We start from the raw sequence: 22,573 nt of genomic DNA, 5'->3' as shown, positions 1-22,573 counted from the left end.
GGGGTAGGGCATCTGTCAAGGGGCAGGGCTACTTTTGCAGTCCTTGACAGCTCACCAGAAGTCATTAAATGGCTCTCCAACCAAACTAATTGCCCATCCCTGACACATAGGTCTCCTGAGCTGTGTAGCTCCTATCATGTGACAGGTGTCATCTGCTTAGGTTTCATTTTTAGTTCCCCAGCCTTAACATCACAGCAAGCAGCACAGAAGAATAATGAAAGATGTCAAATCATGCTGCAGGTCAAGTGAGCATTGATTAATTGTGCCAGAAAACACCATGAGAAAGGTCCCACATTGCAAGTATACTAGCAAAAGAGAAAGTAAAAGATTTTCCACAACAAGTTTTTGAAGATGGCAGAAAACTGTTTTGCTAAACGTGCAATGTTGTTCTGGATTGTCAGAGGAAATTGACAATTGGAAACCACCACCAAATCACAGGAACGTTTAAGAGAAAAGCTGAAGTACAGGGAAAAACACAAAAAGTGCCGCATACACTTTCAGTGTGTTTCAACCAAACCACTGTAATACAACGTGAGCGCTTGGATATTGTTCATGGCTGCATCTTAACGTGCTGCTGTAAATATGTCTTTATTTAAAATGGACCATCCTTTCATATGCCAGTCTCTAAACACTTGAGTCAAGAATGGTGGTGCAATTCCAGGAGGTTACCAGCTTCTAGATAGGTATCTTACAGACATCTACAACATTGAGAGAAATTAACTTAATGACAAAGTGAAAGATAACTGTCAGTTATATTCAGTGAAATGCCTGATGATGAAGGCCATTATGTACTGACCATTTTACTCATGCCATTGGTGAAAGATGCTACTGGTAGGGTCATGTAGAAAACAAATCACAGCACTGTGTCTTAACCAGTTATTCAGACTGCATAGTTACAAAATTGCTTACAAAGACGTGGTTCTCTTTGACATGGATAATGCGGCATACATGAACAAAACTTACACAAGTGTACTGTTTGGGCTGTTTCCCAATATCCACATAATGTGCCTTGCTCACATAATCAGTCTTGTGGGGGAAAGTTTTGGTAAGCCATCCAAGGATGTCAATGCAATGGTAAGAGCTTTCTCACAAATGTTCTATATGGTAGGTGGCAGGAAGATGAGGTATTTAAATTACAAAGCTCCCAGTACAACAATGGCACCAAGCCCAGTGCCAACTAGATGGAACAGCTGGTTTTCTGCTATACAGTACCATGCAAAGCACTTTCAACATTATCATGGCTTTGCAAAAGAAATGGCCATGTGTGGCAACTTGCCACCACATTCATTGCAGGAACTTGAGAAAATGCTGTCAGATGAAGCCCAATGTTTGATGCTGAAAACTGCCTTGCATTTCATCAATGAAATGTGCAAGCCAATCATTGACCTAATGAGTACAGTTGAAAGCCAGTGACCCTGCACTCTTTTTGCTTTTGAGAAAATGGAGAAACGTCTGCGTTTCCTTGAGAGACATGCTCAATTTTCAGAGGAAAGCACCCAAAAGTTTCTCAGGGCTGAAAATGTCAACATTGTAACAACTGAGCAAAGCAGCAAGTTGGTGCACCTGTTCTCTTCAGCTGTTGACAATTCAGCTGAAAAGCTGAAAAAGTACATCAGTGATACTGAAAGCTGGCAGCCTGCAAATAAACTGCTGAAATGGGTTAGGATTTTCAAACCCAGAAGAATTCCTGTAATGTCTCATATCAAGGAGGGCTATGCTTCAATTCCTGGCTTCAGTGATGTTTCAGCACAAGAGTTTGCTTTGTATACTGGGAAGGTGGCACCCAACATGATCCAGGGTGCTCTACATTCGGGGGAAACTGATATTGCCGTTTTGGTTATCTATGGCCCATCTTCCACAATTGAAAAAAAATAACTTTTAGATGAATAAATGCTGTAACAAACACAGCTGATGTAGAGCTCAGCAACTTATTGTCCTTTCCAGCCACAGGCATTCTCTTTCAGAAGACAAACTGAAAGGAAGTGGGTCTTCCTTTATTTCAACCTTGGAACTTAGAACGACTTCAGGTTAGCAAATACATTTTTGTTTTATTATTATCGATGCTTTAATTCTTATTATTGCTGCTATTTATTGGACATATTTTGTTGGTATTTTGACAAGTACTGTACTGTGTGAAGAACCCAATATAACTGCAATAAGTTTGTTGCATTGCACAGAAGGACTGTTAGCATTAATTTGATTTTGTTTTGAACTTGGACTTTGAAAAGAAATGACTATCTAATTTACCAAAAAAGGGGGAAAAAAGAGTGATTTTGCTGAATATTAGACAATCTAATCTCGGTATAACAAGTCTTTATTGTCTTTAATTTAAAAAACCATACCTACTGGGTCATTTTTATTTTTTGTTCACAGAATGGTACTAAAGATTCTGTGATAAGAAGTGTTATATAGTTGCATAAATACAAAGTCCCTGAATAGATTTCTAAAGGTTTAAATAGTGTTATATTTAGTTTACATTGTAAAAGTAATTAGTTTTACATAATTTAGTTTTTCTGTACATAATTTTGAATTTTTATGTGCATGATTCCCTGGAGTGTAACTTTGGGTGATCAAATTCCTCTAGCATGAAAGCCTCCTTGCCAAGCTGCTTTCTCTAGTCCTTTAAAACAGGGAGAACATGGTCACTTGCTTCTTGCTCTGACCCTCAGCCTCTACAGCAGCCTTGCTCTGACCCTCAGCCTCTACAGCAGCCTTGCTCTTCATGGCTATAGACAGACGTTACACAAACCCAGTTTAAGTGATCAGAAGAAACTGGTTAATGACCCTCTTTCATGGGCTGGATGTTCTATTAACCAGGGTATCCTTTTTTTCTGCAATTCTGCTGCCTGTTAGTTGCTTCTACAGCTCTTGCAGCCTCCCAGCCACCGAGGCGCGTAGTGCATCCTGCGCTGGGAGGCTGCAGCTGCTCACATGGGCGCTGCTGGGGACTGGAAGTCTCACCAGCCGCAGCACTCGGAGCTGTGGGAGCTTGCTCTCTGATGGTACAGGGGGGACCCAAGATGGCAATCCCAGCAGTAAGGTGTGGTAGAATCTGATGCTGGATCCCACATGTAGCACGGGCGTAGCTACACATGTGCAAGCAGGCCAGGCGGCTGCAACACGTGGGGCAGGAGGTGTCCCCGCCCCACGCTCAGTGCTGCCGCGTGGAGCCTTGAGGCGCCAGGCCCCCTCATGCCGCAGTAGGAGCGCTGCCCCTTTAAGAGCCTGTCCTCTGTGACAAGCGCGTACGGTTCCACCCCCTAGTCGCTGGGCTGAAGTGGGGCCGGTCGCAGCCTGAAGCGCTTCCGGGCTGGGGTCGCGCAGGCGCAGCGAGGAGGAACGTGGCCGCGTCGGGACGGTTCCACCAGTTCCCCGCGCCTCCTTCCCTCCCCCCCGCACTGTGGTACAGGCCAGCGAAGGCGGTGGCGGAGCGTCCTGCGGGCGAGGCGCGTGCGCTGCTGTTGGTTTCCAAGGACGCGGGGCGGTTGCTAGGGGGGAGCGACGCGCGAGGCCAGTAACTGCCGGCCCGGCTGCAGCCATGGTCCGGCTGCACGTGAAGCGGGGCGACGAGAGCCAGTTCTTGCTCGAGGCCGCGGCCGAGGCACCCGTGGACGAGCTAACGCGCCTCGCTGCCGCCATTTACAACGGGAGGCTCAAGGTGCAGCGGCTTTGCTCAGGTACCGCAGCGCCGTACCCGGCTCGGCCCGCTCCGCCCCGCCGTCGGGGAGCACGAGGTTCCTTGGTCCACAGGCCAGGCCTGCGTTCTCCGCTTGCAGGCCTCCCAGCAGGCCCAAACATTTGGCAGTGGGGGAGCAGCGGCAGACTCAATTTCTGCTCCCCTGTTGCCAACTTTCCAGTCTGAGGGGAGCCCTGTGAGCTGCGTGAGGTGGTCCTGGGGACTAGATCACACCCGCTCACAGCGGCGGGGCTGTATACCATACGTGCTTAGGCCAGTGCGCAGGGCCAGACCCAGCAGGCCACATCACTCCTGCAGACCAACCCTGCACTGGGTCAGGCCTACCTTGCATGTCAGGGTTCAGCCCACAGACCAGCCCGTGGCCACTCATCTGGTTCATGTGGCTGGGAGGTGAAACGCTGCTGATCTAAAATGATTTCACACTGGGATATAGTGGCATAATGGCTCTGTTCCAAAAAAACTGCCTTTTATCACATTTTTTCTGATTTTAAACTCTGACCATTTTTAAGAAATGGAATCGCTGGCAGAACATGGTATCTTCTTGCCTCCAAATATGCAAGGACTGACCGATGAACAGATTGAAGAATTGAAACTAAAGGATGAGTGGGCAGAAAAATGCATCCCAAGTGGTGGAAGTGTCTTTAAAAAGGATGAAATTGGAAGAAGAAATGGACATGGTAAATGCATCTTGATATACCTCTCTCTGTGTATGAGCACAATTAGGGCAGGGTTTCATGAGCAGTGTAAAATTAATTGATATTTTAGCTAAATGCTCTTGATCATCATAAATGTGGACTTCTGATTTTGTCTTGGAGTTTTTAAACAAGAGAAAAGCAAGTAAATATTAGTGTATGCTTTAACTTATACCAGTGAAGTATATTAGTTGTTCCTGTTTCTGGACAATTGTTTGTCAGCTAGTCGCATATAAGTCTATTTTATAAAAAGGCAGTTAGAGTGCCATTAGACAACAATTGGGGAGCAACAACCAAAACTGCTTGTTTGGATGTACAGATTTCCCTCGCTTTATGCTATACATGCATTCCTGGGAAATGGCCCCGTAACTTGAATTTGCATAAAGGGAACCCACTTTATGATGTAACAAATAAAGATATGTTCCAAGACCTTGATCTTACTAACCCCCGGACCCATTTCTACCGGGACTAAGGGGGCTCAGCGCCCCACAAACACGGGGCCGCAGGAAGAGCAGGGGGAGGCGTGCGCTCAGCTGGGATCGCAGCCCAGCAGAAGTGACTGGCATTGGGCTTTGCGCCCAGCTGCAGCTGCCCCAGGAGTGGCACTGCTGGGTTGCACCGCGTCCCTGCCCACCAACTGCGGGCTTCCACCACACCAATTGCGTAAGAGTGAATTTAACTCGCATAAAAAGGGTCATTGTGTAAGAGCAAATTTGCACATATAGAACCTGCATAAAGCAGGGGAAACCTGTAGTCTCATGAGAAATTAAGCTACCATCAGGGTGATGATGATGATGAAGTAATTGTAATCTAAAATCTGTATTTCAGACAGACAAAGCCTGTGTTAAAATTAAAGTTGTAAAGCTAAGTTCTCAAAAAATTAGGAAATGTCAAGGCTAAGAAGCAATTACTGGGAAAGTCCCATTTGACCCTGTTAATCCTGGGCATCAGGGTGTTCCAGCCAGATGGAATGTTTGGAAAATTCGGTAATAAAGTTGTAACGGAGCATATGCAAATAGTTTATTCAGAGGCTTATAGCTTGGGCAGAAGTGGCAAAAATGCATATCTCTGACTCATAGACCATTCCCTTTCAAATTGCAAGTTCCTGAACCAAAGTATAGGCTGGCACTAGAACTTCTCAGTGAACTAGTGTAAGGTTTTTTTAATATTGAAAAGACAACCTGTATATAGTCCATTACCTTATTCTCAGAAATGGCTGGACCATTTTAACTTAGTTTTTGTAAAAACAAGAAAACCTTAGCGTGACATCTTCTCACAGCGGGAGGATTTCAGCCCACATGTTTAAAGTTCAGCAAAGTGGTAAGTAGTTCATGTCATTTGGTCTTAGAGTGGAGTAGATAAGGCATCCTGAACTGGGAGTGCACTATCAGTGGGTTGGTATTTGCTGCTAGGAGTAACAAAGAACCTGAATTTGAAATCTATTAGAAATATAGACTGTTACTCCAATAAATTACAAATACATTTTAACTTTTACACTTTCATGTCTCTGAACTATGCACTCAGTTATTCTGCTTTGTTCAAGTAAGAGTTAAATGAATTTTGGAAAGGATTTTTTTAGGGGTGCACCGATAGATTTTTTTGGTGCTGATAATGATGGCTGATTTTTAAGAAGCCATATCAGCTGATACCAGTCCAATTCCGATATACAGCCAGGCAGCTTGGAGCCCAGTGCTGGGCTGGTAAATCTGGTGTTGGGGGGAGGGAGAGGAAAGATAAAGGTCTCAGCGGTGAGACTCGGCTGAGGCAGGGGCAGGTGCTGCACAGGCAGGGCACAGGACGGGGCCATGAGCAGCTTGACTAGGGGTTGTGGGGGGGGGCTCCTGCTGCAGCACGTACCTCAGGAGGGCATGGTAGGTATGTGCCCCTGGATCTGCGTTCTGAGGTGGTGCTGGGCTCTTCCTGGCAGGGTGGGCTGGGCTGGGCTTGGGGCAGGTGGCAGTGGTGTTTTTGCCCGCCTCATGCACAGCCTGGCTCAAGATCCCCGCTGAGAAGAGCCTGGCACCACCCACCCCATAGCGACAGCACACCCTGCCTCGTGTAGATCTGGGGGCACATGCCCTTCTGGGGTGCACGTAGCTGCAGGAGCTGCCCCACCCCACCCCATGAGCTCTGTCCTGTGCCCCACCCAGGCAGTGCCTGCCGCTGCCTCACTCCCTTCCTCACCACTGGGGCCTCAATCTCCTCCCCTTCCCTCTCCCCACCCCTTCCCCTGCAACAGACTTACCAGCTAATGCTGCTGTCCAAGCCACTGGGCCGCACTCCTGGTTGCATGCATGCAGTGGCTGTGTGCATTCATGGGGCATTTATTGGTCACATAGGGCAAAAAAAGCCTATTTCTGATGCAGTCAGTTTTCCCTATATCAGTGTCAATCCGGTATGGGACCAGTGTATCAGTGTACCTCTAGATTTTTTTTTTTAAACAGTCAAAATAGAGAATTATGTTTAAATATTCTGTAGTTACTGGTTGATCAGGCATATTCACTTTATACCCTTGTTAACTTTGCTTACATTTTTCCGTTTGGGGCCCAAAACATTTCATAATCGTATGCCATGTTGTTCAGATTATAAGTTGACCACATATTTTCAGGTACAATTTTAGGAAAAAACAGTCGTCGTCCCCCCTCCCCCCCATATAAGTTGACTACAGATACAGTGTTTGAATTGTTATTACTCTTACAAAATCCCAAAGGAAAGTTTAAATAACCAATGAAAGGATGCAAAGGATTAAATGCACTAAAAATAATAAAATAAAAACTGCACTGAAAAATAATTCTGATTTGGAATTTTTATAATGTGGTCAAAAACACTGCAAGTACAAAAGTCAAGACTGTTTGGGGCCTGGTTATACATCCACCCTTTGCATAAGTCAGTTGATTCTTCTGAAGAGGAAAAAAAAAAAAAAAAAAGATTGACTGATAAACAGTAGATGCAGGCATGTGTTCTGTTTGATCTTAAAAAGTCACTCCAAAACATCCAGCCATGAGGAAAAAACATTTTGTTTTGTATACTAATAATTCATAGCTTTAAGAGAAAAGTTAAACTGAATGTGTGTCCTACCCAAGGGACAGATGCTATTACTTAGTTTGAAAAAGCCTCTAAGAAGAAATATCTTTGGAAAACAATATGCTGTGTGTGCTATGTTGTTTCTGTGACATCAAAAACAAGTTAGCCTTCCAAATATAATTATTGCCAATCCTGTATGGAATTGCATATATGTATCTATTTTGAGGATTGATTTGTCGTGTGGATGTACCCTTAACAATTTATTAACTGCTCTGGAGAGTTACCATATTCACTTGAAAAGGTTCTTTTCCCCATTTTAACATGAAGGGGGACAAAAGCCCCTCATCTACGTTTGGGTATTGGGTGGGGTGGGGCGGGCAGGCCTCACCCTCTCTTCCGCAGTGCTGCTGCTTCTACCCCATGCCCCCCATCTGCCCTGTATTTCATCCTGCCCCCCCACTGCTTACCCTTGTTCTGAATTTGGCCCTGGAGTATGGAGTCTGTATTTGCTCTGGCCCCAACCTGGCTTAGTAGCAGAGGTGGCAGCAGCTTGGGCCCTGGAGCCAGAGCTAAAGCTGTCACGCTGCCATCACTGCTACAAGCTACTGGGCTGGAGCAAATACATGCTCCATACTCCAGCCTGGAGTGGGGCCAGAGCCTGCCAGAGCAGAACAGAGGTATGGAGGTGGGGAGTGGAGATGGCGTGGGGGAAGGGGAACTGAAGTTCTTACATATAGAACCATAAAAAAACTAGGGTTGGAAGGGACCTTTGGAAGTTATCTAGTCCACCAGGCTGCCTGAGGCAGAATCATCCATATCCAAACCGTCCCATACAAATCCTTGTTTAACCTATTACTAAAACCACACAATCAACCCTGTCACACAACTACAAGGCATAGCACCCTAACCTGCCATAGATAAAGCCAGGGTGACAATGGTGGTCCGTGTCCTACTGCTGCAAGGGTTGTTAAAATTCACTTGAGAGAGCCAAGGAAGAGGGCCATACCCTTTGCTACAGAGGAAGGCAAGAATCCCCACAGTTAATATGGCCACAACTCTTGGATGACCAATTCAAGCTTAACATTAGGAAAAGCTTCTTCACAGTCACGGTGTCCAGACTGGAATAAGCTCCTTCCAGAGGTGGTATAATCACCTACCCTGGAAATCCTGAAGAGGAGACTCGGCAGTCACTTTGCTGGGGTCACCTGACCCCCCTTATCTTGCCTGCTTGGTGCAGGAGGCTGGACCCAACGATCTTCCAAGGTCCCTTCCAGCCTTACAATTGTGGAATATTGCCCCATGGTGGAAGTGATATTCATTCTCAATCCCAAATGTGGCAAGTGGTTTAATCCTGAATAGAGGGGGTCTAGCCAGGAACCTGCAGGCTTAAATACCAGCATATGCAAAGTCACACTCCAGTCACAGTTCTCAGCCTTGGCTGCAGCCAACACCCAGTGCTCCTGAGGAAGGCAAAAAACCCCACAAAAATAAAAAATAAAAACCTTGACACCTTAGCAACAGGAAGGGGAAAAAAATCCTTTCTAGCCCTCTGTGGCAACCAGCAAAGTCTAGAAGCATGGGAAATACCTGTAGCATAGCAGGTACTCCTAGATTATCATTAGGCTGAAACTAATTTATTTACAGTAGGACTTTTTTAAGAAAAATCTGCCTGATGTCTTAACATGTTAAATATGCCTCTCTTATCTTTAAGCCCCAAATGAAAAAATGAAGGAAGTTCTAAAAAAGACAATAGAAGAAGCTAAAGCATTAATCTCTAAGGTAAGATTTTTTTTTTAAATGACCCGTTTTTCAAAAATGTGATGAATGCTGCCTAGCTTTGCTATTAAAAAATGACTGACTTCTTCATTTCAGAGCAAAGAGCAGTAATTTTCAGTAGTAATATATAATAATGAAAAGTATAATAAAAACTAGGATAAGTATAATAACTGTGAAACTACTCTTAATCATTTTCTTAATGGCTTGTTGGCAAGCTGTTTCAGCAAGTGACAGAATGAGATATTAAACTCCAAGGGAATGCACATACTTCATACTAAATGATTAAACCCCATTTACTTCCATCCACATATTCTTAATGTTTTTGTTGTTGATGTATTCTTTATGTGAATGCTTGTCAAGTTTTCAAGTGAAAAATTAACTATGTTCCATGAACTACTTAAATTAAAATGCCTTTTGTTCATTAATATAGGTCTATTGGAATTATATATATAATTATTGTTTCAAAATGTTATTTATGCTGATCTTTTCTTACCATAGGCCAATCCATGTTAAGCTTTTGATTCTGCCAGAAATCTGTGTGAATGCTTAACTGTAAGACTATATGTAATTGCACCGATTTCACATGTGTAAAATTAAGTGTGTGTTTTATGTTTTTTTGCAGAACTGGAGCCTAACATACTTGAATTCATTTTAAAAGTATTTGTATATTAACACACAACTTGTTTTACACTGAGGTGTAAATTAAATAGCTTTTTATTCATTTACTCTTCCTTGTAAACCAGACGTGCAAAAGTGTATATTTTCCTGTTTATGGAATATTTCACATCTTTTGATACCAATGCTGTCTTATTTTTTCAGACTTTGGGATTGTTGGATCCCCCAAGTTTGACTCTTGTTATCTTTGCCATTAAGCTATATCGGCTCTGGGTTAGTCGTCACATCTTCTGACTATGACAGAGCCACAGGTTCCTGACTCTCCCTAATCACATTAAATTTTGTTTTCTTTTGGGATTACCATCTGTGAGACTTGAGCCCAGTCCATCTTGATTGTTTAAAGCTGTGAATTAAGGAATTATGTGGTGGTTCCATAATGTCATATGGAAATTTTTAGGTTCCCACCTAGTAAAAGTTTTGAACGTTTTCTTGAAGGGAAAATTGCAACTTGATAATAGATTGATTTTCAATTATTGCTCATTCATAAACCTTCTCAGTTTTAGTCGCTACTTTCCAAATCACATTGGTACACTATTCATGTTCTGCCTAGAGACCATTGACATCTTAGATGAGTTCCACTCTTGGTTATGGTCTTCCATTGTAGTTGTACCCGTGCTTACAGGGACTGTGGTTTTAGACTGTTGTCATTCAGCCATTCTGACCATACTGGAAATCTCAGCAGCTTTTAGTTCAATTTATTGCAAGTTGCTTCTGCAGCAAGGGGCCTCTGCCCTCAGTGACTCAAGGCATTTATGGACAAGTTTGATCATTGTTCTGTGCATATATGAAATGTTTTAGCAATATCATTTTAAACAGAACTGGTTGAAAGCAGGAGTTGTAAGATGTTTGTTAGGTTTTGTTTTGGATCACTTCAAACCAAAACAGTTCTCCCCGCCCCGCCCCCAGGAACTTCTCACAAACCAGAGCCCCAGATCTTGCAGCTGTTCAGTGGAATTGATAAATAATGGCTGTAAAATTAACATTCTTTTCAGTTTCATTATGCAGCTCCGTGGGGCTTCCAGAGTTTCTGGCTCTGGAGCTGTAACCCACCTTGGATTCAGAAGTGTGTCACACCTGAGGTGTTTCAAATTAAATATTTTGGGCTTGGTGAACTTGCATTTTCTCTTGAACCATTGTGTCCTAAAATGTTTTGTGATTGATTGGCTCTGTTTCTAAATATACGGAAAAATATTTTTATATTACTGATACAGATTTCTGTATCTCTTGTTGAATTAAATACTGCACTTTTGGTCTCTGTTCTTCAGGAATGTATAAAAGAAATTTCTACTTTGATACTGGATTGTCACTTCCAGTCCAAATTATTGCATTGTATTGCTGTGTTTTACCCGGAAGTTGTTAGACTTTAATAGTGGATGAAATTGTTTGGAAGACACAGTTTAAGTGCTCTGTGTTTCTTTCAGATTGAAGTGAAAAATTGTTTTATTATTTTCTCATATATCATGTGGGCTAACTTTAATACAAAAAAAAGATAAGACATCAAATTAAAGAATTGATCCAGACTGATGAAAATGAAGAGGTGTATTTTGAACAACATTTGATCTTTGAGATTAAGGAATGGTGTACTGCATAAGCCTGCGATTGCAGAGCCACTGGCCAGTTATATTTAAAAACTCATGGTGAGCAGGAGAAGTCCCAGACAATTGGAAAAGGGCAAATATAGTGCCCCTCATTAAGAAAGGAAAGAAGGAGGATCCAGGCAGAGACAATGTGAAGGGGGTACACACGGATGCACATGCACCCCCTGAGCGTGGTGGTGCACCTCCACTGCTGGTGGAGTCTGCGGGCAGTCTGTGATCCCCACTTGCTACTGCTGCCCCTTGGTCGGTGCTTGTCACTCTGCTGCTGCCGTCAGTGGCGTCTGCGGGAGCTCCCCCGTTTTACCACCACCACGCTCCCACTTGCCACTGTGCTCCCACCGTTGCCACCATGCCCCCCCAGCTGCTGGGAGGCATGAGTCATTCTTGGATCGGTCAGTCTCACCTCAGTCCCTAGAAAAATCATGGAGCAGGTCCTCAAGGAATCCATTTCTGTGTACTTGGAAGAGAAGAAGGTGATTTAGGAACAGTCGACATGGATTCACCAAGGGCAAGTCATGCCTGGCCAACCTGATTGCTTTCTATGATGAGATGACTGCCTGTGTAAATGTGAGAAGAGCAGTGGACATGATATACCTTGACTTTAGCAAGGTTTTGATATGGTCTCTCACATTCCTAAGAAAGCTAAGGAAGTACGGGTTGGATGAATGGATTATAAGGTGGATAAAAAACTTCCTGGATCATTGGGTTCAGAGGGTAGTAGTCAGTGGTTCGATATCTAGGTGGTAGCCAGTATCAGGTGTGGCAACAGGTTGGTCCTGGGTCTGGTTTAGTTCAGTTAATCAATGACCTAGAAGATGAGAGAGGGTAAGTTTGCAGTAAGTTTACACACCCAGTAAGTTTGCAGATGACAGCAAGCTGGGGGGAGTAGTAGATAAGCTAGAGGGCAGGGCTAGAATCCAGAGATACCTTGACAAATTGGAGGATTGGGCTAAAGAACTCTCATGAGGTTTAATAAGAAGTGCAAAGTCCTGCACTTAGGACAGAACAATCCCATGCACTGGTACAGGCTGGGGACCAACTGGCTAAGCAACAGCTCTACAGAAAAGAATCTGGGGGTTACAGTGCACACTAAGCTGAATATGGGCCAACAGTGTGTCTTTGTTGCCAAAAAGGCTAATGGAATACTGGACTGCATTAGTAAGAGCCTTACTAGCAGATCAAAGGAAGTGATTGTTGCCCTCTATTCAGTATTAGTTGTCCCGGGGGGATGAACCAAGCCAGGGTGGGCCAGAGTGGCAATTAGACACGAAAACAGGCTGGGTTTTTGGCGAGGAGAACTGAGGCACTGAAGCGTAGCCGTTTCTTGAACAAGGTGAAATTTATTTGACTTACGCTTAGATGCGTAGGAAACGATGTCTTCAGTTACAGTAACGACGAATATAACAGGTCTGTTGGCCCACGAGGTTCACAGCGAGCCCTTGCTTTCTACCCGCAGGGGATAGGTGCGGCTGTTAGCTGTTAGGATAGCTAACGGCTTATGAATTGGGAAACAAACAAACAAAGCTCTAACGCGTAGAGGGATGTGACGTGACGCCAGTCCCAGATGATGGACAATCGGGTAGTCGGAGAATAATGCCAAGGTCGGGATGCCAGAATGTTGAGGTGAAGTCATAGTGGGATGGTCCAAATCGTAGTCGGTAATTGGTGAAGATCAGTCGGAAACCAGGAAATCAAAACCGCAATCAATCTAGTAGTACAAAGTGCCAATCGGGGAAGGAGATCAATAGGCCCTAAAGCCTGACTGCGAGACAGTCCCTGAAGCACCAGCCTCTGTCTCCAGTTAGCGCGATCTCCCCCCAGAAGGAGGGGCTCCTAACCTTAAATATGAATTTTTTTAGCCAATCAAATTTTTCCTCAAACAGAATGTTCTAGCCAGATTACCTCATGTCACAGAAAGACTGAGCATGCGTCAGATCAGGGCTTGGTTGTTACTGCGCATGAGCAACACAGAAAACTGGGTCATGGTTGATTGACAAGCCCAAAGGTCATAGAAAGGGCAGTTCTGACCCTGTATGGAGTTTTCCACTCTCAGTCAAACTAAGTTCAGACATTGGCAGAACCTATGTTCAGAATTTTGCTTCAACATTGGTGAGGCCATCACCTGGAGTACTGTGTCCAGTTTTGGGCCCCCCACTAGGCTTATTTTAGTCTGGAGGAGAGAAGACTGAGGGGATTTAATAGCAGCCTTCAACTACCTGAAGGGTGGTTCCAGAGAGCATGGAGCTGGGCTGTTCTCAGTGGTGGCAGATGACAGAACAAGGAGCAATGATCTCAAGCTGCAGCAAGAAAAGTTGAGGTTAGATATTAGGAAGAACTGGAACTGGTTACCCAGAAAGAGGCTGTGAAATCTCCAACCTTGGGGGTTTTTATGACCCAGCTAGACAGTGTTGGGTGGTATGATCTAATTGGGGACAGTCCTGATTTGAGCAGGAGGTTGGACTCGCTAGATGACCTCCTGAGGTCCCTTCCAACCCTAATTTTCTATAATTCTATCAACTAGTAATGTCCACAAGGAGGCGTTATTCTCTTAGTCTCCTTTTTTTTAACCCACCAATACTGAACACTGGAGATGCAATATTCATAAATAAAATATTTCTATTTCAGCTTCATTTTATTTCTTTTTATTTGGTAAATAATTCCAGTTATGCCAAGCATTGCATTAAGAGTATATCTTGTATGTGCTTTGCTGCTGCTTGTCTTTCATTTGTGTATGAAAACTCAGGTTATGTCCCTTGTCTAACCTTTATTTGACATTTACCTTTTTTACAAGTTTCATCACAAAAGTTCAAAATAAGAACTTTTCCACCCATTTTCTTTTGGCATCTGTATACTTTCTTGAACTCTGCATTTCTTGGGTGCTCAGCCCATCTAGCAGGCTGAATCCAGCTCCAGACCTTCCCTGTATGCTGGCCCGATCCAGTGCACAGGATGGCCTACAGAAATTCACACAAGTCTGGAAATTTGGGGGGTGGAGGAATGCTACTCCACCCCCAAATTTAAAGACCTTTGGGGAGTCTCAGGGGCTGGCAGGCCAGATTCAGCCTACAGATTATAAATTGAGCACAACTGCCCTAGATACTATAATTTTTTTGTTTTAAAATTGTATAGCAGGCATTTAATGATACTTGAAATGACCCCGCCTTTGCTAACCAAATAGAATCAAAAGACAAAAGTTTATTCAAATATGCAGCTGTTTCAGGAATTAGTGTTTTAAAAAAAAAAAGAATCAAAGGTGACATGCTTTTGCTTAAGCTTCTGTTCAACCAGTTGGCTTTACTCAACTCAAGTTTCATGAACGGAATGCAAACAGACTCTTTCCTCTTAATTTGTTATTTAAATGTATCTGGTTCTTGCCTGTATTTCAGAAACAAGTTCAAGCTAATGTGTGCATTGGTATGGAAATGGTGAAAGATGCAGTGGACCAGCTCCGAGGAGCAGTGATGATTGTTTATCCAATGGGATTGCCTCCATATGATCCAGTTAGAATGGAGTTTGAAGATAAAGAAGATTTATCTGGAACACATGTATGCAGCAACATATTTTGACTACTTTATGAGCATCTGGCTTAAGTTTATGCTTTTCTAGGCAAGGAAGAAGAAATTCTTCATTTTTACTTAATTATTTGAAGTCTTGCCTGTTTACTTGATAGTATTTTGTTGTTTTTTAAATATTGTGTCTTTACAATTTTTTTTAATGTACAGGCAACTCGGTTAACTGAAAATTTAAATGGGTGATCCTATAATCAGTTAAATTGCCTAACTTAAATTTTTAAGTTCATGCTGTTTTATTTGTTTGTCCATCTTTAATAGTTTCTGTCTTTTGTGAGGGGAAAAGGAGCAGGGCACAAATCAGTCTGGATAGGCCCTGCATAAATTCTCTTTTCTTTAACATCTATTCTGTGAGGGTGAAGTACAAGACACTGGGCTGGATGGACCTATGGTCTGATCCAGTATGGCATTTCTTATGTTCTTTAGATCATCTGTGTGATTTAATAAAATATTTTGAGTTAGCAAGCTGAACTGAGAATTGAGCATAGTTATTTGAAGGAAACAAGAGACTACATTACTATCAGTAACACACAACAGAAAGCCCAGTTAAAGTAATTCCCTTGATTTTACACTGATTTAAAAGTGTTAAAACCATAGGTGTCTCAGAAGGATGTTCCAATCAGATGATTATGGAGTACTGATGCAAGATTTTCTGTATACACAAAAATTAAAAGTTTCTTTTTTTTTTCCTTGCATATTAAAATTTATCACAGGCTGGACTTGAAGTTATTGCAGAAACAGAAGCACAATTGTGGTGGGCAGCAAAAGAATTAAAAAGAACAAACAAACTTTCAGATTATGTAGGAAAAAATGAGAAAACCAAAATCATTGTGAAGATACAGAAAGTAAGTACCATTAAAGTGCTTAAAGAGTACTGTAAGGCTCTGTATGATTCAGCATCAGTTGTCAACTTTTTTAATGATGAGAATTTGCAGTAATTTGGAATATGTATCAGGTTAATTTTTAACTGAGGTCTGTGAATTATATGAACCAACACTGATTTAAAAGTTCCGACCAGTATAAGTATTTTGCTTTGTGAATTCCTCTATTCCTCAGTGAAATATTTCCCTTATTTACTTCAGAATATATTTTTGCTAAGTACAGCAAAAATGGTAGGCACCAAAGCCTTAGCTGGCTGGAAAATTCAATATAGCTTCCTAATTTTAAGAAAATTGCTCTGAAATTTTCTTCATTGAGTAATCATTCAGCTCTGACTTTCTTTGCATTGCACCCTATGTGCATGAAATTAATTTTTTTGGACACCACTGTCCACTGGCCATGCCTGCACCCTGCATGCTCTAATGCTAGTGCCCCAGGGCAGAAAGGATGGAGCAGACTTAACTAGCCCTCGGTTCTTTTGTATTACCTGTAATGATAAGGCCAGATCACTATATTGTCCATCTCTCTGTATGCTGTATGACTTTCCTGTTTATGTTAGCACATGGATTTAGTGTTATACTTGTTCTTCTCAAAATAGTGGTAGGATCTTCCCTGGTGCTGTGATTTATGTAGGCATTATGGATAAAACAGTTTCCAGTCCTCAAAATGCCCTATGCACACACGGACTTGCAATGTCTTCTCTTCAGCGATCTGTCCTCATGGTTCCTTTTTTCTTTTGCCTTGGAGTTGGGCACATCCCTGATAGACAATTAATTTTGTTCTTCCTCCTTCAGGAAGACATGGAAGGTTAAAGAGGCTTAGCTTTAAACTCTCCCAGAGCATTTAATAAATGTTTTCTCCAAGAAATAAAAAAGGCCTGAACAAATTTCTTCAGCTGCTGCTTTTGTGAGTTGCATTTCAACCCTGAGGTCCCTGGTTAACTACACAAAGAAATCAAATTTTCCAGTTACTGAGACTGACAGAGTAGCTAAGTCTTCCTGTGCTTAGTCATATGAAAAAGGTAGGAGGGAACATTTTTTTCCCACAGTGTACACAGATCTTTGTCTTCAGGAACTAATAAAATGAATCAAGGTTTTCCTTGGAGCATTCAGACAAAAGGTTGCCTGTGGCCTTCTAACACCTTGCAAAATCCAGTGGTTTTCTGAACACAGTGCTGTCTGAGCCTTGCTCAAGAAGTGCTAAAACCGGTGTACATGTTCCTGATGGTTTCACTGTCCATATCTTGAACACCAACCCCAACTGAGTTCTAAGCACCAATGTTCATGGCTCTCTTCTGTACCACATTATCTTGCAATCACTGTACAACCTTGCCCACCATTGCTGTCTCTAGCTCTTTTGGAGAAGGAGAACAAAATTTCCAAAAGGAATCCAAATAAGGTGGTTTGACCATATGAGGAGTGTTCATTTTCCTAAAAATACAGACCTATCAAAGTTAAGCTTCTTTGGCAAACAGATTATTCAGTGTCACATTTTCAAGTTCATGTCTCAACACTAGTCAAAATATAATTACCTTAATTGGGACGAGGTATCATAGTTTATGAAAGAACTGAGCTCTCCTTTGGATCTGTAGGACAGCTGGTAATTTGAACTCTGTTATAAGTTGCTCTAGGTACTTCAGATATGACTGCATTCTTTTTCACCACTGCTGTCACTATGCTCTTGGTTTCATAGCTCCAATCTTGAGGTGTACAAAACAAGATCTAGATGACAGTAGAGTTTGAATATTACAATCTGCTCATTCTGAGTACACAGGAAACCCTGCATCTGTCAGCGATCCGAGAGGTATGCTTTCCTTGTTTAGGGGTATATGGACCCTCCTAAGAAACAGTAAGTTAAATCTGAGGCTCACAAGAGAGAACCCCTCTATTTGTAATTCACTGATGATGCTGGAGCCACTGAAGAGGAATCAAAGGTTTCTGTGCAAAATTCTCTTTGCCTTTTTCTGTCACAAACTTTACATCTATCCCATGACAGCAGTTTGATGTCATTTCCAGCAGCTGTTCAGAACCACTCAAAGCTAATTACTGTGTTCCGTTTCTTTGGTAAACATGTTTTTATTTTACAGAGGACTGGAATCAAATAATCTTAGATAATTTATTTTAGAAATGATGAATTTAAGTATTCTGTTCAATTGTAGTCACTCCCTGCCTTCTTCAGGGACCCCTCTCACAAAATACTGTACCAACAAAGTAGCGAATTCTCTCTTAAATCTTGGAGCAGTGGAAGCAGTGTCCCTGGAAGTCTAAGAGAAGGAGTTTTCTTCAGATCTTTTAATCCCCATAAAAGAAAAGGGCCTGACACCCAGTCCTCTACTGATCTAACCTGAGAGACAGGTGTCACCCCCACCAGCCACTAATGGCTAAATGAGTATGTTCTCATGTCTGTCTCTCAGGCACCAGAAATCCATTGAGACCATACATTTTGGCCAACCACAGTTATTGTGCAATAAGGAAAATGAGAATCATATTCATGAGAATGTTGTATATAAATGCTGGACACATTTGTGGAGAGCATGACTTTAAATTTTACAAGCCTGATAATTCTGGGCCAAGATTTTCAAAACTAAGTGCCTTAATTGAAGCACCAAAATCCAGACTTGAGCATGAGAAGGCTGACTCCCTGAGGAAATGTTGCTGCTGTCTTTGTTTAACAGCTTCTTATGCAACTTGTTTAATAGAAAATAGCATTATAAATAACATTTACTGCCTACTTTCAGAAAGGACAAGGGGCCCCAGCTCGTGAGCCACTGATTAGTAATGAAGAGCAAAAACAGATGATGCTGTATTATCATAAAAAGCAGGAGGAACTCAAGGTAACATGATTTTATTTTATGTTACGTGACATGCAAATAGAAATAAGTACAAGTGGTGATTTTTGCAGTATTTTCTTTAAAGCTTTTTTTGTTACTTCTTTCGCAAAAATTTTATTTGCAGAAATTAGAGGAAGATGATGACGACTCGTTTTTAAATGCTGAATGGGCAGACAGTCATGCTTTGAAAAGACATTTTCATGGAGTTAAAGACATTAAGTGGGGACCGAGATGAAGCTCTCCAAACATCCTTTGCTTCTTCAAAAATAAAAATTGACTTACATTAATAACCCCCTGTGTATTAGAATTTCTCCGACAAGCTGATGTTTCCAGCCTTTTTATTGGGTATCATATTTCTATTAAAAACTCTAGCAGCTATGGGGTACATAGCTGAATACAACCCATTGTGTTAATGTTCATAATTCTGCTTTAATAGAAGTATGTAGTTAATTATTTAAATGCTGTAGTTTTAAAATATTTGAATTGTTTTCATAGTAACATTCATAGCTAATAAATATGAATTAGATGCCTGTGCTGGTAGTCTTCATATTTTCTTCTTTTTGTAATTGTTTCAAACAGTACAGTTTATCAAAGTTAGTGTGGCTGTAGAAAGTCAGCGTTCATAGGCTGCATCTTGAATCTAATACAAAATCAGTGGGTTTGGTTGCTGCTTTGCATGTTAACAAGGTTAATATTAAGCCAGTAATTTTAGATTAATTGGTTTTTAGGCAATATTTTTATATGTTTCACTTTTCCTCTACATGCCTGTTTTTAATTTGGAATTACAAGCGAAGGTACTAAGTCCAGTTCATTTTATCATTTGTTAGAATTATGAGATTTTTATGTATAGGCTGACAGAAGTCCAATTTAAAAGGTAAACATTACTACTAAGTGAGAATGAGATAATGAAAATAGCTCTTTGTTGAGGTAGGGGTTTTGAAATATAATGTATTTGTAAGACTGGAAGCCAGATAATTCCTTGTTCAAAATTTTATAACATTTTTTTTTTTTTTCTTTCAATGTTATTGTGTTAAAACTAGCCAGTTGCCCATCAGGAATGACTGGGATGGAGCCCCGGGCCCCACCCCATCTGGGCACACTCCCCGCTTCCCTCTTGCTGCTTGGGGTCTAGGCCTGTTTCCCCACGCCCTGCTGCAGCAGTGGGGAGGGAGGGGAGGAGCGGGCCCAGGCCCAAGGGTGGGGAAAAGCTGGGCTGCTGTGGGGAGCAGTGTACCTGGGCTGAAGCTGGTGGCAGCGGGGAGATGGGAGAAGCGGAGGAGTTGCCAACATGGGAGAGATAGGGGAGGAGTGGAACTGGGCCCAACACAGAGGTGAAAAGGGATTTACCTCTCCACGTGAGGGGAATGCTGTTTCTTTCCAGGAATCCTTTCTCCCCAAAGTGTGTGCTGTGGTTGAAGAAACCGAAGCCCTCCTGGTAGCAACGCCACCAGGGTCATTAATTCACTTCTTTGACACATCCTTCACTCTTCCTGGCCCTCCCCAGCCCCCAGTGCCATGCTGGATTGGGCCCGCTGCTCCACACCCCCATGGTGGTGGTGGGGGAGGGGGAGGAGTGAACCCAGGCCTGATACAGGGAAGGATTGAGGCTGGGGAGAAGTCAGGCCACCGTGGCAGGGGGAGCAGCGGGCCTGGGCTGACCCAGCGACGGGGAGGATAGGAGGAGCGGGCTTGGGGCAACAGGGTGGGAGGAGGATTGGGATTGGGACTGGGCCCGAAGGAGGGGGGAGGCCCAGTCTATCCTATGACAGCCGCTGTGGCAGGCCAGCTTGTTCTCAGGCTCAGTCCTCTCCCTCTTCTCCCCCACCCCCGGGCCCAGTCTCATACCTCTCTTCCTCCTCCCCACATCAGCTCAGAGCCCACTCCTCCTGCCCCCCCCGCCTCCCCTGGGGGATGACCCCAGCAAGGTAACCATCCAGTTTCCTCTTGACGATTTCCAGGGAAGGTGATTGCACCACGGAGGAAGCTTATTCCATAGTCTGGACACCCTAACCGTGATGAAGTTTTTCCTAGTGTTAAGCCTGAAATGGTCTTCCAGGAGTTTGTGGCTGTTACTTCTGGTTTTTCCCAAGAGTGCCCTGGTGAACAGTTGTACGCTGAACCCTTGGTGTATTCCCCGATATATATAGTGGTAAGCGGCTATCAAGTCCCCTCTCCACCTTTTTTTTTAGGCTGAAGAGACCCAAGCCTTCCCATATGACTTGCCATGCAAGTCTCTGATCATACAGGTGGCTCTTCTCTGGACTCTCAAGCTTTTCCATGTTCTTGTTGAAGTGTGGCGACCAGAACTGGACACAGTACTCCAGCTGTGGTCTCACCAACGTTGAGTAAAGCAGAAGAATCACTTGCTTGGTTTTGCTTGAGATGCATTGTTTGATGCATGCCAGGGTATCGTTTGACCTGCTGGCTACAGCATTGCACAGACGGCTCGAGTTCATACAATGGTCTATTAATACCCCTAGGTCCCTTTCAGTCATGATGCTAGTCATTTTGGCACCACCGAGCCTGTAAGTATGTTGGGGATTGTTCATCCCCAGATGGAGCACTTTACACTTCTCAATGTTGAACTTCATCTGGTTCTAATCTGTGCAACTTGCCGGCCTGTCTAGGTCTGCCTGTATCTGCAGCTTATTTTCAAGTGTGACCACACTCCCCCATAACTTAGTGTTGTCTGTGAACTTGGCCAGTGAGCTCTTCACCCCCACATCCAAATCATTGATAAATAAGTTGAAAAGCACTAGACCAAGCATGGACCTCTGAGGGACACTACTGGCCACTTCTCACAGCAATACAGATCCCTTCATCAGAACTCTGTGGGTCCTACCCACCTAAATGTTGAGCCGTTAAGTCTGCAATCCTCTAATTTTCCCGTGAGAACATCATGGGATACCAGATCAAAGGCCTTTTGGAAGCCTAGGTATACAGTGTTGACCTCCTCTCTCTTATCCAGGCGGGGAGTTACTTGGTCATAGAAGGAGATAGTATTGGTAAGACAAGACCTGCCCACAATTAAGCCATGCTAGCAGGCATTCAGAATCCTACCTTCTGCAAACCTATCGCACATAGACTCCTTGATGATTTTTTCCAGGATTTTCCTTGGGATAGAAGTTAGGCTAATTGGCCCATAGTTACCCAGGTCCTCTCTCCTCCCCTTCTTGAAGATGAGTACAACATTGGCCCTCTTCCAGTCTTCAGGAACCTCCCCTGAGTGCCATGAGTTTTGGAAGAGTTTTTGCCAGAGGTTCCGTGATGACTTCAGCCAGCTCCTTCGGCACTCTTGGATGAAGTTCATCTGGTCCTGCTGACCTATAAACATCTAGCTTTTCTAACTGATCATGTGCCAGCTCAATGTCAACAGTACAAAGATGGTCATTCCCAACATACCCATTTTGAACCTTATCTAGTATGATTTTTCCCCTTGATCTGGTGAAATGCCAAAGCAAAGTAGTCATTCAGGAGTTCAGGTTTCTCCTGAGTGTTGATAACCAGCTGTCCTGAGCTATTAAGGAATGGCCCCATGCTTCCATTTGTTTTCCTCCTGTTCTCTAAAGAAGGACTTCTTATTGTCCTTGATTTCTGTTGCTAGTTTAAATTCAGTCACCGCCTTAGCCTTTCTAATCTTCTCCCTACAAGCGCGGGCTGTTGTTGTATAGTCCTCCCTGGGGACTGTCCCAGGCTTCCATTGTTTGTATGCGTCTTTCTTCTTTGTCAAGAAGACCATGATATCCCTGTTAAGTCAAGAAGACTTACCAGCCCTTCTGCTACCTTTCCTCCATATGGGAATTGACTTCTTCTGGGCTTTGAGGATCGTATCT

General features: G+C 43.1%; 1 protein-coding gene across 1 annotated transcript; it reads left to right on the top strand.

Annotated features, from left to right (window-relative positions):
• Positions 1–3,435: 3,435 nt before the first annotated feature.
• On the top strand, positions 3,436–19,274 carry CUNH21orf59 (chromosome unknown C21orf59 homolog). The gene is made up of 7 exons (XM_019528826.1): positions 3,436–3,677; positions 4,207–4,374; positions 9,125–9,192; positions 14,849–15,007; positions 15,745–15,876; positions 18,648–18,743; positions 18,865–19,274. The coding sequence occupies exons 1-7, from the start codon at positions 3,539–3,541 to the stop codon at positions 18,973–18,975; spliced, it is 873 nt and encodes a 290-aa protein (XP_019384371.1). The 5' UTR covers positions 3,436–3,538; the 3' UTR covers positions 18,976–19,274.
• Positions 19,275–22,573: the final 3,299 nt, after the last annotated feature.

This window comes from Crocodylus porosus, unplaced genomic scaffold (genome assembly GCF_001723895.1).
Source record: "Crocodylus porosus isolate Cpor-Errol unplaced genomic scaffold, CroPor_comp1, whole genome shotgun sequence".
Lineage (NCBI taxonomy): Eukaryota > Metazoa > Chordata > Crocodylia > Crocodylidae > Crocodylus > Crocodylus porosus.
Note: the sequence above shows the minus strand (reverse complement) of the source record. Positions and strands in the feature narration are given on the sequence as shown.